This window comes from Rhododendron vialii, chromosome 9a (genome assembly GCF_030253575.1).
Source record: "Rhododendron vialii isolate Sample 1 chromosome 9a, ASM3025357v1".
Taxonomy (NCBI): domain Eukaryota; kingdom Viridiplantae; phylum Streptophyta; class Magnoliopsida; order Ericales; family Ericaceae; genus Rhododendron; species Rhododendron vialii.
The window spans coordinates 12,382,004-12,402,103 of record NC_080565.1 but is presented as its reverse complement, the minus strand read 5'-3'; the positions used below and the strand labels follow the sequence as shown (position 1 = coordinate 12,402,103).

Genomic DNA, 20,100 nt, shown 5'->3' with positions numbered 1-20,100 from the left:
CAGAAATTCTATATAGATTAAACCAGCAAGTTCTTATTTTTCTTCAACAAAAATTCTACTAACTCAGAGTGGAGTGTGTGCAACCGTAACCCACCCCTCATGTAGGTGAGTGTGTAAGTATTTGTGTGTGGGGGTAATTTTTTAAAATTATATGGGCTAACGTAATAGTGCTTGAACGATTCTAGAGCATTGTGTTGTAAAACTATCGAGTTTGGATGCGATCATCCTCTCATGTGATCTTTATGTGATGGAAAATGAGACAAACAGCGGTCTTACCTGACAATTTGAACATTTATTTTGTAAGCCTTAACATGATCATCATCCGGACAAAAAATTAGATTGTTCGAATTTCAGTGCCCACTTTAACAAATCATAGTGCATAAGAGAAATGAATGGTCAGTGTCCAACAATTCGATTTTCTTATGACAAATTCGATTCAATCAAGTCATTTTCCATGGGGAGAATTTCAAAATAGCATATATCCTTTCACACAAATCACACACAGACACTTGACCTTTTAAAATTATCAAAAAAACACCTGACCTATTTAAAAACCCATCAATTTTCCACCCGCCGTTAACTTTCCATCCAAAACAAACGGAAATGTTGAAAATGTGCATTTTGGCACGAATATTAGCAAAACAAGAGTAAGACTCATTTTGGCAAAACACAATATTATACTCATAAACAAGATTAAGGCTCGATTTGGCTTTAAAAGTCAATTAATAACTTAATTTTTGTCTTTCATTATTAAAAAAAAAGCATTTGTTAGTTTTTGGTCAAGACGAATCAATAAGTCACAAAAATTACTTTTTTTTTTGAAAGATCCACAAAAATTACTTAACTCAGTCACTTTTCACACCTATCCATGACTATTCTATGTTTTTTTTTTGTTTTTGTCTTTTTCTTTGTTTAATACAGAGTAATCTTATTTGGCTGCATAGTTATGGATATTTAATTACTAAATTAAGCTTGATTCCTTATTTAGGTTTGGATTGAAAAGTTAAGTAATTTTTGTGATTTATTGATTCGTTTTGACCCAAAACTAACAAATGTGTTTTTTTCTTTTGAATAAAGACAAAAATTAAGTTATTAATCGACTTTTAAAGCCAAATCGAGCCTTAATCTTGTTTATGAGTATAATATTGTGTTTTGCCAAAATGAGCCTTAATCTTGTTTATGAGTATAATATTGTGTTTTGCCAAAATGAGCCTTAATCTTGTTTTGCCAATATTCGTGCCAAAATGCACATTTTTCGCATTTCTGTCTGTTTTGGATGGGAAGTTAACGGCTGGTGGAAAATTGATGGGTTTTTAAATAAGTCAAATATTTTTTTGATAATTTTAAAAGATTAGGTACATGTATGTGATTTGTGTGAAAGATCAGGTGCTATTTTAAAATTGTCCATTTTCCATGTATAATGAATCTGATTTTTTATAGAGATGATAAACACATCTAGATTTACAATATAAATGGCTTGGATGAGTGTTGGACCATGGTGATCTCATTCTATGTAAAATGAGGATCACATGAGAGGACATAACTTGGGTCAAGCGTAAGGATCTTCATTCCTGTTGTGTTACGCCATAACAGGAAAACTATTAATTTATACTACCATGTTACATCGCCATATAGTGCTTAGGACAATACGAAACCACTACTCACCCCTTGCCAGGAGTACTACACATGAACAACATTATATGGTACTCCAAAAATATTGAATAACTTCCCTAGCATAATATAAGTGTCATGCAATTTTTATGATTGAAGCTCAACTCTTTCATTCAACTTGTATATTCGAGAAACTTGGCTAAGTGGTGTTTTTTTTTTTTCTTTCTTTCTTAAATGGCAAAGAAATTTTATAATCTTTAAAATTATTACAAAAATTAAAGGAAAAAGAATGATAGGCATCATATTTCTAAATCTAAGAACAATAAATTTCTAAATCTAACAATAATTCTTCGTCCACCCGATACCCAAGTCTAAGATTGGCAAAGAAGTCAATCAAGAAAATGCTCAATACGACAAAACCCACTCCTAATTGGCCTAGACTACCCAAATAAGAAAATACAGCACAATTGAAACGGGTCAGGCCCAGCCCAAATAGAGCCAAGCCCAATCCAACACCACTAATCCCTACGGACCCTACCTAATGCGGATTCCCAATGCTGCCGCACACCACAACGCCAACCACCACCCCAACAAGCAACCCACCACCACTACAAGACACCATCCGCTAGGTTGTGACCCAAAACCACCAGACACCGAGGAGACCGATGATCCACGCCGTCCAATCCCCAAACACACTCAAACCCCAAGGCCACCGAGAAACTGGCACTTCGATCCTCCTAAATGACCTGAAAATCCAAAGGCCAAGGATATCCAAGAACGACATCGATAACCGCCACCTTGTCGTCTCCCATTAAAGCACAGAGCAGATCCACTCGCAGTTCCACCAATCGAACCAAAAGCCTACCGCAAACCCCCACTTGCCGTTAAGCCAAACCGGCAACACTCAAGAGTGTTACACAGTGGGAGACCTCGCGAGAAAAGAGCTCCTCCAGTCGCCACAAGATCACGTCGTTAGGTATACCAGCATCACCCAGGAGTAGAAGCCAGAGGTCAAATGACAACGAATAAAGAACTAAATTAGGGAGCCGCAGCGGAAGCAGCATGAGCAACGGAAGAGAGAAATCTGCAGAGAAAAGGGAAGAAAAAAGAAGGGAGACGGAGAGAAAGAGAAAGGAAGAGAGAGAAGAGGAGGGATGGAGGTATGATCTACAGGGAAGTTTTAGAGAGAGAGATGAATGGGTGTTCCCCCCTTGCTAAGTGGTCTTGGCCTGAAGGGGTTTGTTCCCTTAACATCTTTGGTTCTATTTTCCTTACAAGTAATTACTGGGATCATTTCACTCACATGCGTAAGCGTGTGAAATAATTGTAGAAGAGACTATAGAAACTAATCCGAAGTGTGTGCAAGTTGATCCGATACCAAAAAAAAAATGCTTGTCCCCCATCCGAAATTGGATAGGATGGTGAGGTTTATGTTACGCGTAGCAGCAGGCGCCCTATTTTGATGATCTCCTCCATTTATATTTTAAGCTCTTGCGTGCAAACTCCTTTGGACCATTGCTACTCCTTTGGACCGTTACCAAATACTATCAAGTAGAAATATAAAAATCTCATGCTCAGTTTGTTATCACTGTATGAACAATTAGCACTAAAGGATATGGGAACAAATTCTCATTTTTCATTCATGTTCTGGAGCTTCGATTGAACTAGTATGTAGTATTTTTACATCAGATAACACAAGTAGCACATGAAATTAGAAAAACAAAATTGATTTTGATAACTGATGTGATTAAATATATTTGGAGAGTTGTTGTAGGTGAAAAATGTTTAAGAAGTTAAGTTGGATATACTAAATTCACAAAATTATTGAATATCACCCAATTATTTTTTACAATTTAATACTATACCCTTTTTAAGAAAATCGTAACTACAGTAATTGACCAATAGAGTAGAGTGGCCAAAAAAAATTTATATGTAAAGAAATGACATTCTACACTTAGATCAATAAAATTACAAATATATGTAAGAAGTAATAAAACAATATAGTTTAAACAGTGTTCTAAATGGCGGCGGCAGCCGCCTAGGCGTTTGGAGGTACCCTGCCGCCACGCCAATACACCTTGGCTTTTGATTTGGCACCCAAGGAGGTTAAGTGGTGTTCGGTGGCCGCCTAGGGAGCCTTGACGGTCTCTGCGGTCTTGGCAACCTTGGCGGGACTTGGCAGTGTCATCGGCGTCTTTGGAAGCCTTTAGCGGCCTAAAATGTATATTATTAAACTAATGGAGATCAAGTTTTGGAAGGGTATGAAGGAGAAGAGTTAAAGGAAGGAGATGAACTTTGAACTTGGCATTAAGAATCTCCGATCTAGTTTATTTCTACTTATTGTCTTATTCAACTTATTTGCTAGTTGCTACTATTTAATTTCATTTGGATTTGTACATTAAACTTTGCATTATGGTTATGTAGAACTTTGAACTTGCATTGTAGATACATAGAATATAGTTTGATTGGATAATGGTTTGTTAAAAAAAAAAAACAAAACGCCGAATTGCTTGGCGCCGCCTAGGCGGCTTGGCGCTTGGAGGTAGGTCTCCGCCCTACTAGCGCCATTTAGAACATTGAGTTTAAAAGATTAGTTGGAGTGCAGCACATAAACTCAACATTCAAATTTCGAAATATGGTAGCAAAAACAATTTTAAGGCTAATTTTTTAGGCGTTTGATAAAAACCGGACATCCATTGAGTGGTAGCTACTCTAGGCACACATCATGAGGGTAGCTCTAACGGCATCCTATGCTGATTTAACAGAGTAATATGCACTTGGCGTATAAGATTCAAATCAGAGTATCAGGTTGAGCATTGTTAGGCTGTAGGAAGCAGGGTATTAGCAGGAGTTTGTTTCCAAGATAGTTGCATTCCTGCTTCTAGGCCAATTCCTCCCATTTTGGCAGATGGAAGGAGGCAACCTTAGCATTCAATGATCTCCCCATTGTTATCATAGACAATTCTTTCTGCAACCTTCTTATAGAGAGGGCCTGAAGGGAAATGGCTGCCACGGGTTCAATGTTGATAAAGTGGGCTGCCATTGACAGTGACTGCAGAGCGCAATTGTATGTTAAGATACCACATCCGTTAAAAATGAGCATGAACATATAAGTTTAAACTTTAAACTCTTGGGCAGCAAATCCGGTACTCTACCAATCTGGTTATTCCGAACCACATTCCACATAAAACCTGATTACCAATAAGAATCACACAGCTAATATCTGAACACTAGATTAACACAAAAACCCGTTCGGTTTCCATCTGCATTACAACTGTTCTGAAAAAATTCAGTTGTTAACCTAGGCTGAGGCCTCCTAATGTACAAAAAGAATTTAAAACAGTGAAGTAATCTGCTCAAGTAGCTGTACATGTCCAATGGGAGCAAGAGCCATGTAACATACAAAAGAGCTGCCAAAAAGAAATTTACCCGAATTGAAATCGAAGCAACAGGATCTCCTGGCGTAGTATATTTGAGACTCAAACAAAGACCATCTGGATATGGATAAAACTCAATCACCGAGCAGGCACAGTGGCTGTCGCATGCTAAGCTCTGCTTTGAGATCTGGGAATTTCTGCAGATCAGGAGACATACCAAGAACTTTCTGCATGAATGGAAAAGAAATAGAGAGCATCATATACTGTTTGATGTTTCAAAGTGAAGAAAGGAGTTAACCAAAAAAGATATGAGTTAAAAAAATAAAAACCAATTCATTACAAAGTGAAAATTCGTCTAACTCTTGGCTTATCTAAGTAATGGCTTAGGCATGGCTATGACCCAGAAGAACCGAAAACATTGGAGTAAACTTAAGCTGTAAACCAAGGTCAATTTGTGAAGATAACCACTGGAGTTCGTTGATATTCTTGAGCTAACCAAAAACCAGGGATAGTGAACTAACATTGGCTTGAAATTGAGTACTCAAAAATCCCTATAATGCATGATCAACTTGTTAAACATTGAAGAGCGCATTCACAGTTCGTGAAAGCAAAACATGTCCAGGAATGAAATATAAATAAATGGCTCAGAAGCAACATTGACAATCTATTTGTAAAGAACTGGGACTCTGTTGACCTGGAAACAGAAAAGTGACTAACCATGTTGTCGACAATAAAGAGAGATTTAACACTCTCGAAAGATTTTGATCACAATGGCAAGTGAAGAATCAATCGAAGACCTTCTATAGTTACTAAACATCACCTCACCATCCAACTAACAGTTAACCATCATTTCCCTGAAGTTAGTGTCAAGCTACAAACCCCCATGGGTTGAAGGCAATAAGGCATCACAGACTGCCAAATTGATTTCAACACAGCAGTTCACAAACCAAAATGGAAGTACACTAGCTTCGCAATTGGGCTAGATTACACGTGGGACATAATTTCTCATCTGTAACCGAAATTGATAGACGGTTAAGGAAAATAAATAAAGGAAGATAAAACCCTGGGTGCCTAAGGACCCTTAGACATCCCTGTGCCCAAGGAAAGCAATGATATCCATGTATCAAAACCATAATCAAACTCACATATAACATCACCTCACTGAATAGAAAGAGTAGAGCCCTTTAAATAGGCTCTTTAAAAGAAAACAAAAAGATAAACATAACCTATATTCTTTAAAAGGATAACACCTAAAATAATTACTAAAACTACCAAGTAAAATTCTTTCCAAATTCTAAAGAGAATGATAACATAAATCAATATCCTCTAGGATCAAGTATGAATAGCTCTTGGGGTCCGTGGAGTACTCCTTCCTGTTCCCCATCAACAATGGATCGAAGAAGTGAAGAACAGAAGAACTACATGCCCAAGGGAAACAAGATTCAAAAAGTGACGAGGACTACATCAGCCTCCACAATATCAAAAGACTACTTGGGGAACACCACTATAAAATTGCTTAAAAACAGTGGAGAATGCATGAGATTCTGAGTTATCAAATGAGTCTCTAAATGGTATTACACTGCATGAGGCTAACCAACTAAATTAACCTTCTCATAATGTAAGCTGTCTTGTCTGGTGCACTTTGCTTGTAATAAATTTTACTCGTAGTGACCATCCCAAATTCAACCGCAACAAAACTTACTGGTCAGTACTTATGTCATCATCCATCAAAAGCAAGTTACATGTAGATGCACGTAACATTTGCAGTATGCCGTATTACAGTTTCTCATTTTGCTTAAAACATGGAACTTTTCAACTCTTTTCCTCTTTACCAAATTCTGGACTGACAGACATGATATGAATTTCGACATCATTTACAGCTTAATATAGGCTTACAGCTTTGCTCCTCATCATGCCAAATTGCCAATCAACACGACTATTATGCTGGCATGATAAGATTTAGAAAGACATTCTCTCTTTACAGCTATCACTAGCTATCACACAAGCACCATTATTTTATTTTTTTATAACCGAGGAACAACCCTACAACTGAGCCACAATTGGACCCGACTGCACAACCCAAACCTCGGAAGGAACTAGCGCGGCCACACCCGTCACGACCCCCCACTTACTATCAGGGTACTCACCCGGTGGAGAATCGAACCCCTGACCAAGGGGAGTACTTCCAAAGTCAGTCATTTGCCCTTACCACCTAGGCAACTCCTGGATATGATTACAGCAACGCCAACCCCAGTCTTTTGAGCTCAAACCTTCAGGCATTGAGCATACACCATTATAGTTGATAAAATTGTATGTCGTATGGCTTGAAAGAAATGCTAGGATTTCTCAGAATCTGCAGCGGGATGCTTTTCAGTCCTCAATGTGGTGATTTCTGATTTGAGAGCTTGTATGAGTTCTTGGAGGACGGTCAAGGGTAGTGCCAAGAACCAGCGGTTATTTACCCAGTGGAATTTGTCAACTAGCATTTTTTGTTCAAAATTTTTGTTGCTCTGTCTTAGGGTGCAGTGGTATCGTAAGCCTGTAGGTGTTTGTTTCCTGTTTTTTTGATTGTTGTTCTGACTTGAGTGGGGTGCTTTGTTTGTAATTCCTTCAGCAGTTAGGTGTTGTATGGGGTTGGCGTTGTAACTCTTGTTGGCTACGGGTGATTGCTCCTAGTTGGCTTGGTGTTCTTCTTTTCTGCATTTTGGTTATATTAAATTTAACTTATCCAAAAAAAAAAAAGACAACCGTTGAAACACATCTATTGTTCATAGTGGGTAACAGATCTGTATAAATACCGCAAATGTGTGTAAACGTATATGCAGATATGCTTGCATTGTTCTTTTAGTCATCGACCTAGTTATATGGACATGACCACAAAAAAATCCCACATGGTTTCAGTGTTTCCCCACGCCAAAAAAAAAGTGTATGCACACAATTAAAGGTGTGCACGTACTTCATCCATTACATTCATATAAAGATTAAACAAGAAAGTGGTTCCAAGGAACAGTAGCTCAAGAAGGATCATATTTACCAGTGCAGCAAGATGTGCTTCTTGTATTATATTTCCATCTATCTCCAACCTGGCAATAGGAAACTCTGGAAGGTGCCCAGACTGTTTCTTACCGAGCAAGTCACCAGGTCCACGCAGAAGAAGGTCCATATTTGCAAGGTAAAAGCCATCCGATGACTTTTCCAGCACCTTCAGCCGACATAGGCTACCAGCTGTAGATGCTATTAAAACACACTTAGACTTCCTTGCTCCGCGTCCAACTCGTCCTCTTAGTTGGTGTAGTTGAGCAATTCCAAATCTCTCAGCATTCATGACGACCATCATGGATGCCTCAGGAACATCAACACCAATCTCAATTACTTGAGTGGACAAAAGAATATGTGTTTCTCCCGTCCTAAACCGTCTCAATGCTTCATCTTTATCATTACTTTTCATTCTCCCATGCAACAACCCGCAGCTGTAACTTTCAAACCTACTAGACATAGCTTCAAATTCAGCTGAAGCAGCATGAAGCTGAGGCAACTGCTCAGATTGCCCAATGACTGGATACACCAAATATACTCTTCCTCCTGCTTCTACCTCGTCCGTTATCATCTGTCAAAACATCTCGGATTAGACAAGCTTCTGGGAAGGGAGAGAGGTGAAACAAAGATAAATTACTACAATTAGCACTTGGAAAATCTAAATTTTCTGCACTGGATGTTGGCACAACATATATTGAGAGGTGTTTAACACTTTAACTATAATACCTTTGTACTTTTTTCTATATAAAAAACATTTTGAGAGAGAACCCAAAGTTACTCTCTCCTCTCTTTGATCTACATCGTTTTCTCCTGTTCTTGTCCACATAAATTGCAATATAACCTAGTATTGAGCATTGACGTATTGTTGCTCACGTGTAGACACCCTAATTTGGCTTTGTAAATGCTTAAGCCCCGCCTTGGGCAAATAACCTTTGATAAAACGGGTTTTTTTGGACGCTTTGATGATGTGTTGAAAACACTATGAACTTTGTGGAACTCTTAAGGAATGATAGAACATCTTAGAACTAGGGATATGAGTGCCAAATGACACTTAAGAGTGAGTAGAACGGTGCGGACACATGTTTTAGCCTTGGTGGCTCTGACAGTCTTTGATTTGTCTACTTTCGACCCAACTTTCATAATTCAAACTTCCTTATTTTTATGGTGAACATCTCTTAGTACTTTCAAAACCCTCTTTCTTGATATATACTAAGCCTCAATCTGATTTAAAATGAGAGAAATTCGAGAGATTTTTCCAAAATGAGTTGTTTTCCAATCCACTGAGGATAAAATGGTCACATCTTTCAATGTACAAATAATTTTGGATACAAACTTCGGTTTGAAAGTAGTCTTACAAGCTTTTCAACGGTCAAACCTTGCGGCTGCAAGGTCCATTTTGCCTATTTGACACCCGCCACTTGTTTTAAGCGCTGTCACTTCATTTGGCAGCTGCTAGATCAAGTGGCGGCTGCTAGATCTTTCTGTGCAGCGAACATTCCAGAATGCAGATCAGCTTCACACGTGTTTGGATTTCAATCCAACACTTTGATCCGGTCATTTACACTTGCCCAGCACTCGTAAACCTCTTCATGATAGAGTTTGAACTTGATTTAATTCCTGTTTTTAACTGAAATTAACTCTTTTGATTTACCTCTAAGCCTCAAGGGGGATACAATGAGCAAACCTCCCATATATTCTTTCTTAAATTGATAAAACTAAACACCTATTTATGGACCCACCAACACAAAGAACAGGAACTGAATTGCATAAACTAAGTTCTACGGCATCAGAAGACTGGACATACTAAGAAGCGCTGTTGGAAGTTGCCCGTTGTCCCACGGACGTTGTTGTGGTAGGAGTGGTCCTGTGTATTCCCATGCTCGTATGTCTGACACACTTCTGTCGGTACATTCGGGAATACCTTAATTTTGAGGTTCTAAGCTATTTAATCTTTGTTGAGTATAGTGCAGTTAGATTTTCAGGTGATCTGTGCTTAAAGTTTCTCTTTTGAGCTTGGTTTCCTCTAGCTCTCGTGTAATTTGTACAAAAATAGTGGCTCAGTGGCACCTTCTAGTAGTTCTTGTATTTACCAAAGAAGAAAAGGAGGAAAATTCACTTTCTATCTAGTGGGTCCAAAAGTTTGGGGTCTCCTGCCTCATTACCCCTCCCCCTTTGCCACCTCCCACTCTGATAGGTTTCCTACAATCATGTTATCAAAAAAATGCTCTGGAAACAGAGTGTGTAACATACAATTTTTGCCTCAATTCCAAGAAATATTATCAAACCAAAGTATCCTCCCAGAAAGAACAGCTGTACATCTGATAAAAGAACGTACTCACAACTCACCTGGTAGACCCTCTCAAGGCCACGTTCATTCCCTTCAACGATGTAAGTTTCAACTGGTTGTCTACCTGGTGGTAAACCAGTTATCTGTCATTTTAAGAAACGAAAAAAAATCAATCAGTATGAAGTAACCACAGCATTACATTATGCAAATCCAAGCTGGAGTGAAGTTATCACTTTCAAACCCACAATCAGTAAGGTTCAACCATGCAGCAAAACCTTGTCATATGAATCCTTCTCTGCCCTCATTACACAATTGATGAACAAAGAAACAGGTAACTAGAAACTATCTTTTCAACCACAATCCAATACCCCTTTATGCTCAACACAAGGCGTAAAGAAAAAAAGAAAAAGGTCAGAGAAAGTCTGGAGACAAAAATTAAGCACACATGAGAAGCTTTAGCTGCGTATTGAGGCTTTCAGATCTAGGATAAGAGAAGAGTAACTTCTCAACCCTTCTCCCATAACAATATAAAAGCTAGAAAAAGGAAAAGACGAGAGACAGAGAGTCCAAAGTTCATGGAACCAAAAAAAATATTTGACGAAGGACAAATGGAAAACTAAAAGCTGTCTCTCCGCTGATAATTCCAAGAAACTTCTCTAAGCATCACAACGTAAAAACAAAAAGGCCAGATAAAGACAGAGCCCATTCTGATGAATTTTGGATACCAATTTGTTTCTATTGGTAACTAATTATTGACTGGCATGCCAAAACTTGGTTTTTCTACCCTTGCTCAAAATTTCACTCTGATTACTGAATGGTTGTTCAAACAAGGGATCTAATACTCCCTCCGTCCCAAATTCTTTGTCCGGTCCGCAAAACAGAGTGTTAAAAATAATGCAATTTTTTCAAGAAAAAATTCAAACTTTTTTCACAAATTAAAAATACTCATTGATATCTAGTAAGTTGTTGAAAAACTTTTGATTTTTTCTTGCAAAAATTGTATTATTTTTAACACTCCATTTTGAGGACCGGACAAAGAATTTGGGACGGAGTGAGCATACAACACAAATTAAGCAAAAAGCGCACTTAAACATACTTGTGTCAAGGACATGTCCCCAAACAAAGCCAGAGCAAGCGACCTTGGGATTGGAGTGGCCGACATAGCAAGAACATGAGGGGCCATACAGACATCACCATTCAAAGGGCCATCAGAATTACTCGCAGCCGTTTTAGAACTTATAGAGTTATAATATAACTGCAGGGGAAGAAGAATCAATCAGGTCATGTTAGTAGAGGGGTAAATGCACAAAGGAAATCACAAGCCCAAAAGAACAGAGCATTATTTTTGGCTAAAGTTATGAGGGAGCAATAAGCTTCAGCAAAATGAAACTTATGGGCCACCTTCAAAGCGGAATCAATAACATCCATTCACATAAACTAAGCAAGTGTTGATCCCGGATGGGAAAGTAGGGAGTAGTGCAGGATGGTTGGATGGCAGCTTGTCTACAGATAAACTGCTAACCGTCTTAGTAATCTAGAAAACGAATCACAGGTTGGATGCATTAATCTGTGACAGATATTGCTAAACCTCAACAAAATTTCTGCAGGGACGCAAAGCAGGAAAGTGACAAAAAGCTAAAAGACATCATAGATCTGCTTTTTAGGGGCGATAATGAGAAGATAGATTAGTTTAAGAGCATAGTTTCCCTTACTGTGAACAGTTAAAAAATTATATCGTGCACATGCATAAAATTCAGAGCACATAAAATCATAACACCCACCAAAACGTAGTGAAATCATATGTATATTGAATTGGCCAAGAAAATCCCAGTAAATAATTAGCATGTTAGTCTTTCAACTGTGAAATGAACACAACTCGATATTCCCATTGAAGTCAACCTAACAAGGAAGTCACAAACATTCTGGCTGCTACAAGTTGGAAATAATACTCAGGAGCAATGCAGGATTATTTAATTGACTTTATCTCCTCTGCAGCTATTATTGGCAATGCACTATAAAAAAAATTTGGTAAGTAAAACAAAAAACTGTTTAAGAGTGTAATGGATGGTCTCATTGTCAGCTTGCATCTAAATACTAATTATATTTGACTTGAAGAACATCATTCAAGCTCATCAGATTACGCTAATTGCCAATCGACAACATATCTAGAAGGTCAAGGATATCATGGGAATGACGTTATTAGGACATGCCTTTACAAGATACAAATGTGGAAAGGATTCAACCAAAACACGTATATGCATGAACTATACCTATGAATGCTATTGCTAACAAAAGATTATCATAGCATCTGTAAATATGTTATCATGTGATAGATTATCAAATCGAAGTTTTCGTGTGAAAACTGGAGGGTTTTGCTGCACCCACATGGACTTGGAACCATACCCGACAAAAATGCTGTTATCTCATTACACTTCTTTGAAAATTGCCCAACTAATAAAAAGAGATCAGGACGTTTCCCTTTCAAATACAGTCCAACCATACTCTAGAAGCCATGTGTCCTGATGTTTAAGACTCATCACTAGAGCATGTGAGAATTTCAACTTTGTAACTCACTCAAATTACGGATACATCTACAAAATATTCTCTACCTATACATATGTATCCAAGGAGCATCAATACCCAATAGAATCCAATACAGAAACAGCCGCTCCACCAAATCATCAAGCTCTGTACCAGGTTTTTTTTTGTTCTTTTTTGGGTGACCAACAAAAGAAGTAACATTATATAACGACATAAGAGATGTAAGAAAGAGAAGTGCAAAGCTAACAGCCTACCGGTTTGTTAGGTGTCAAATATTGCCAGATATATGGAAATCCAGCTCAACCCATATGCAGGGTTTGCTTGCATTTTCTCACCCAAATATGAAATTTGTGGTACTGATTATGAAATTGACAATACGCCCCACTCCAAAAATTTAACCAACCTAGAGCCCACCCACCATGCTCAGTAATATTGAATATTTCTTAGAACTTTTTACGCATCGTGCTAACTGCTAACAATCTGCTGATTATTGTCAATTTCAACAATCCGGTTGAATGAGATCTACGTCAAATCTAGGAGACAAAAATGATACGTGAGCTTCATAAAATGGGTTCGATTAACAGGTAGCAGCAGTGAGAGAGGACTTAGTAGAGCCTGTATGCTATCATCATACTAAGTTGACATTCAAGTTAACCACTTAATGGCATTCTTATGAAGTTCATTTCCAACACTTCAAGAGGACCACAAACATCATTTCTTTATTCTTTCTATTCAAAAAAATTGATAAATGACTATTTGCTTTGTATATCTATGGTTACATCCTAAAATCTCCAACTTGCTTCATAGTCTAATGCTCATTCCCGAGTTGTTTACTCAACACTATCATATCAGTCCGTCCACTAATATCTCTGCATTCTTGGAACTAAAATATCATTTCATTGTATCTCTTTTCTCGATCAAGGATGGACTACAAGCCCACAATTAGTTGGATAATTGGTCCATACTCAGAAGCAATGCTTCCTTCCCTCATCAACTGTTCCCACGAATGAAATGCATAATGGGGCTCACCATTCATGTAAGAGGAGGGAACATTGCTCCCAGATGAGTACTCTTCACCCATTGAAGAGTTTATTTCTCTCATTAATTTTGCAGCATAAACTAATTACTGATCCAAGGAATATACCCCCATGAGTTCTGGGCTGAAAAGATAATCGATCATGAAGTCTATTAACAAGGCTACCAGGAAACAAGATCTCTGTGCTCCTAGGTAAGCATCCCATTTCAAAGGTGGTTGAAATTGCCATATTTCCTCCACATTAGTGTCTATGTTCCCTCCTGTTTATTCACTTTGATCTTTATCCTTACATTTTTGCTCCAAATCCGAACAATGGCGATAATTTAGTTGGAAATATTGGAAGAATATCATCTCATGTAAGTGAAAACGAAACCACCTTGCTGTTAAACCTTCCTCTCTGGATCACCCCAAAGCGATGTTGCTCGTCTACCACTGCAATGCGTAAAGCTGAGAATTCAACTTTATCTGCTATCAAACTGTGAGTACCAATGACCAATGAGATCTCTCCGGTCTGAAGACCCTGATAATAAACAATGACAAAGATAAGAATAACATACTTCCCATAACTACAGCATATGTACATACTTTCCATAACTACAGCATACATATTGTACATGCCTCACATTCAACAAGAAAAGAAATACATGCCTCGCGAATGAGACGTGATTGTTTTGATGAGGTTGAGCCCGTTAGCAAAGCTATAGAAGGCTTACAATCGACCTGCTCCATCTTTTCAAGCAAATCAAGAAGGTGATTATAGTGCTGGACAGCAAGCAATTCAGTTGGAACCATGAAAGCCGCCTTGGAAAAAACAATCCAGTAATCAATTCATTTTTGTAGGATCTATATCTGGAGCAAGATTGAAAAGTTGCTAGAATATAACACTATGCAGAATTTATAAACGACAATCACCAACGTCCAACAATGAATCCATGTGGCCCTACCTGATATCCTGCACCAATAACCTCCATACATGCCAAAAAAGCTACCACAGTCTTCCCACACCCAACATCGCCCTGAGAAGAAACAAACTTAAGATCATTTAAAATAACAGGCACGTAGGTATTCTTCACCTTCGAGAAAACCATTCTGTTCTGTCCAGTGGCGCCCAGAAACATACATACGCACACACCCAAGCACAGAGACAAAAATTTCACGTGGTTTGGCAAATTGCCTACTCTACGGGCATCGGATTTGTATTATGGAGAGTTTACAGTCGCTTGTGAAACATGTGGAATATATCTTCAATTGGGAGAAAATGTCAACAATGATAGCTTGAGGGTATTTTGAGTAATCTTCACAAGATTAGCTCTGACCAAATATCTTCACACTTGTGAAACATGCAGAAAATTGCAAATCTTCAACACATTCAACATATTTTCAGATGACAGGAAATCTAATTTAGTTTTGTTAGAAGCACATCATTCTTCTACTTGATACTGTTTTCAACCATTCCACATATGACCCAAATAGATCTTTGATGTCCTCCAATGCGAAAAAAACTGATGTCAAAGTATGATGAAAACTTTGATCCTCCAGAAAATCTAGTCATTACAAAGATCAAATGGATAACTTGGAACTATTCATCCTGGCAATGTTAATTGCTATATCATGTGCTCAGTAAACAAAGAGATTAAAAGTTTTTGAGGTTAAGAATAAGAGGAGTTAAAAGGCAGTATTTCTTAGAACATCTTTACACAAACAACTGGAATAGGATAAACCGCAGTCGAAGATCAAAATCTACACTCTTCCTCTCATGACTTGCTTTTCTATGCTCCTATCTTCTTCCTATTATTTTCTATGTGGAGCGTAATTCACAATACAAAACCACTGTTGTTAGCATACAATTGAAATCGAAGCACAAAGTAATTAACGTAGAGGCCAAATCTTGCTGAAATGCAAATCAGATAAACCGATACTGACATTGCATCAGTTTGGTCAACCCCTCGTAAGTTGAGTTGCGGGGTTCTAATGAATTTTTTCAGTTTCACTAAAGGGAATTTACTTATTTGTTGTATAAAAAGAAAAAGTAGATTTAGGAACATAATTTGGATTTTTTGCATAACAATATCCCTATCCTCGAGTAAAATCAGATCCGTAGAGTATTCTTCAAAAGCAAAATTGTTTTGCTTCCAGATCCCACATTAGCAAAAATCAATTATAGTATCCAATCTCTTTCCAACACAAGTAATGTGCCACTAAAACCTCCTAGTTCCCCTTGAGAAGAAACAAATTGGATGGATAATGTTCTTACAAAAGCCTTTCATTCATATAATCACATGCCCCAGTGCTCTAAACATCGGAAGTACATGTTCTAGTGGTCAACCAAGGCACTTCATCAATTACTCTACATTGATATCATCTACCTACACACCATAAACGTGTAATCAATGTTAAGAAGAGAGTAAATAAAACCCAGGATAGCTAAGGCAATCAAGCAACATAAGGGACATGAGCGCAATAATCAAAATGCCTAAAAGTATCATGTTACAACAGACATCGACTGCACAGGACCAGTGTAAGAAAAGGATTGACTGCAGAGCCCCAGCTTTTAACAAAATGAGGCATATTCTACTACACTTGACAAGCCTGGGGCCTTTTCTGGTGGTGCTAAAGTGTCCTTTCCTAGTAACATCGGCCCTGTTAACAAGCAGCCGTGTCAGACGTTCCCTACTGACTTATATAGTACTTACCACACACACACATGCACAAACACACACACACACAAAAAGTCAAGTTCTAATGTTTTGGGATTTTCTATGTCAATGTGTTAGCATCATTATGTGTCCATTTCCTATTTCAATGTCCATAGTACACCACTCGAGAAAGTAGATCAGCATAAGCTTGTGTTGGAGATTGTCCCACATTGGTTAATTATCTCTTTGAAAACTAGTGCATTAGTCTAGGCGGTCTCTCCACTCATTACCAATTGGTCTTGAGATGTTTGCTTTAACATGGTATCAGAGCTAGGGTTTCGGAGAATTTATTCTCCCTTGTTTTGCCATAATGCATCGTTGTTTCTCGTGATCCAAGAGTTATGGATCGTTTTTTTACCTCTCCACATGTGAGTCGGGGTCCCGCGTGCGGGGGAGTGTTGGAGTTTGTCCGCATCGTTTCATTATCTCCTCCAAAACTAGTATATGAGCCTGGGCGGCCTCTCTACTCATTGCCAACTTGAGATGGATGCTTTAATAGCTTGCTACATTAGGATACCAATTGTTCTGTAGTAAACATATATAACCAAATATGTACTATAAGCTATATAACCCCCTCACTTATGTGTGACCACCATGACCCCGTCCCACTCTGAACATGCAAACAAAACCTACAGAATTCAACCTTATAAGGTGCAACGATGCCAAAACAAAACGACCAATAACAAACACAAGAAGGAAACAAAAAAAGTACTAGGAAATTCCAACCCAAGAAAGAACAAAAAAGACAAATTAAAACCAGATAAAAATAGAAGTTCAATTTTCTTAGCAACCCCAGTTGGTTACTGGTTAGATATAAACTACAAAATGATAAGAACCTGGTGTTAGCAGAATAAAATGTATATCCAAGACCTGCAAAAGTCGGTTCATGGGAAGTGGACGCTTGATATCCCAAATAATCTCCGAAACAGCACTTAGCTGACTGGAGGTAAGTGAATATGGAAGAGCCTTCAAAAGTTGCTTTGTTAGACTAGACCATTCCTCCGTAAATACAGCATTCAATTCAGGCTTCCTATACTTATCCAACAGTACATCCTTCTCTACTTGTGTACCAAGACCTTCAAGCATTTGAAATAAACGGCCTAACTGACAAAGGAAAATAAATTGGATAGTCAGTGATTACAAGCAGTGTACTATATGTATCCAATGCACGAAAAAGGCAGCATGGACAAGCACTAGCATCAGATTAATTTAAGGGAAACTTGAAATAAGAAACAGTTTTTTATGGTCGTCAAGTACAGGACAACTCAAACTATAGTCGCAAAAGCCAGTTGAGCAAAGAGTCTTGTATGATGTGCAATTCACATGTCGGATTCAAAAGACACCCCTCATTAGAAGGACTTATATAATGGAAAAGTAGATCAAGCAAAGATAATTTAAATGAACCACTAAAACAATCACAAAAGCGGAAAAATGCTCCCTAACCGGATATTACACTTGGAGCATTGAAGTAGTAAAGTAATTAACCATGATTTTGTAAAGTGAGTTACACATTGTCTCGGTAAAAACGTGATATCGAATTCAGAATACTCCAGGAAGGGGTAGGATGCGTGTCCCCTGCCAGCACATGAAAGGTGCTGCAAGTAACGAGTGAGCACATTGCGCGTGAAGGAGGGTGTAAAGTAAAGCCCCACAAATCCTGGTTATGAAAGTGATACACAATACAGAAGTGTGAGAGCACATTTACTTCAATAGCTAGCATTTGGGGTCGTGTTCTACCCAAGACAAAAAGGAGGGTTGTGGAGAGCAAGGGTCAAATTGTTTCTGAATATTATCGTTATAGTCAAGGTTGTTCACTTTGGAGAGGGGTTTGGATTAGGGATTGTGGGCCTCAACTAGTTTCCAATTAATGAGGCCAACACTTCATCTTTAGAAGGACCTTCTAATAAGTTGGGAGCTAAGAGGGGCAATACTTTTTTTTTTTGACAAAGATAAGCCTTTGGGTCTGGATGGGTTCACCAAGCAGTATTTCTAGATTATTAGGAGGTGGTTAAGGGTGATTGTTAAAAAATATCTTCAAAGTATACTAATAAGTGTTCTTTGACTTCGTAAAAAAAGAGGATTGTTAATCCCTGGACCATTGCTTCCTTCAAAATCAAGAGATGATTGTGAATCCGTGGACCAGTTCTTCCTTTATTAATGTCGTTCACAAAATGTACACCTTAAAAATTGGAGACTTTAGGCCACCAAGCTTGGTCCCTACTTCATACAAAACCATAGCTAAGTAATGTCTCGAATATTGACGATGGTGTTGGGCGGTACCTATTCTAAGTCTCAATGCACCTTTGCTGGAAGTTGCAATATTCAGATTCCATAGACTGATGAGGAGTTGGTGGCAAATAATGAGTTGGGGTAATGGAAGAGGTTATTTTTAAGGTGGACTTGGAGAGACCATATAACCCTGTTGATTTGGATCCTGGACTTTCTGTTAGAAAAGAAAGAACATGCAGTCAGTCAGACGAAGGAATTGGATCCAGGGATGTCCTACTTCTTCCTATTTATAAACGGAAGTGAATAAGAAGCCCGTTGCACAATACTCTTAAGGTTTCTGGGGAGTGAAGGCAAGGAAATACTTTGTCACCATTTCTATTTACCATTGTAGACAATGTGCTAAGGGGAATGTTTGGCAGGACTTTTAAGAGGGGGGATGGTGGATAGATTTGATATCTAGGGAGAGAATTGGTTTCTGTGTCACATTTACAGTTTGTCAATAATACCATCCTCCTTTCTTTTGGGATGAAGATAAATAAACAAATAAGCTTTCGGTCCATTGAAAGTTCAAGATGGCAAGGCTTGAGATTAATTTGTTGAAAGTACGTTGTTGGGGAACAATTTGCCACACAACAGATCATATGGATTGGAGGAGGTTGGGAGTTGTTCACTTCAGTCGTTACCAATGAAATAATTTGGCCTTCCTTTAAGTCTTAGTTGCACGAAGCGGGAGCGGGAGCGCGGGACTATACAAGCTCCCAAGGTTGGGAGCGGGAAAGGAACGTATACATATATGATGAAAATAATGTAGCATAGAAGATACAATTTAAAAATACAATCATTCTTTGGAGTAAAAATGTGTGCCTAGTCCACCATAAGTGTAAGAAATGGGCTAGTGTTACGATATATGAGTTCATCAAAAACTAATTAATAAAGCCAAAGTGATAAATCCTTGCTTTTCTATACAAGGATTGTACAAAAGCTCCCATCTTCATAAGGAGCGGGCTCCCAGCTCATTAGTTGGGAGCGCAGGAGCGCACTCCTAAGTTGGGAGCGGCACCATTTCAGAAGCTCCCCGCAGCTAAGCTTTAAGTGAGGATCCTAGAAATAAAAAGTTTTGGGCTTCAGATCTGGAAACAATTAGAAAGAGATTGGATGGGAGGAGAAGAAAGGCTTCATCTTTAAGGGGTAAAAATCCACTTTGGTCCAATCTATACTGTAGAATATCCTAATTTACAACCTGTACTGGTTCAGATTCTAGTGGGGAAGCTAATACGATATAGAAAC

General features: G+C 38.3%; 1 protein-coding gene across 7 annotated transcripts in view; it reads right to left on the bottom strand.

The window, feature by feature from the left end:
• Window positions 1-4,228: 4,228 nt before the first annotated feature.
• LOC131301729 (ATP-dependent DNA helicase homolog RECG, chloroplastic) overlaps window positions 4,229-20,100 on the bottom strand; it is a 49,966-nt gene continuing 34,094 nt past the window's right edge. For 5 of the 7 annotated variants that reach the window (XM_058328118.1, XM_058328123.1, XM_058328119.1 and 2 more), the window contains 8 exons: window positions 17,455-17,688; window positions 14,833-14,904; window positions 14,537-14,689; window positions 14,265-14,408; window positions 11,408-11,566; window positions 10,371-10,454; window positions 8,023-8,595; window positions 4,820-5,215 (listed from right to left, as the gene is read on the bottom strand). In XM_058328118.1, coding sequence (XP_058184101.1) covers window positions 5,123-5,215; window positions 8,023-8,595; window positions 10,371-10,454; window positions 11,408-11,566; window positions 14,265-14,408; window positions 14,537-14,689; window positions 14,833-14,904; window positions 17,455-17,688 — 1,512 coding nt within the window. In that variant the 3' untranslated portion in view covers window positions 4,820-5,122. Of the gene's footprint in view, window positions 4,664-4,819; window positions 5,216-8,022; window positions 8,596-10,370; window positions 10,455-11,407; window positions 11,567-14,264; window positions 14,409-14,536; window positions 14,690-14,832; window positions 14,905-17,454; window positions 17,689-20,100 lie in introns of those variants that run through there. The other 2 variants (XR_009191413.1, XM_058328120.1) reach the window with 2 other exon arrangements.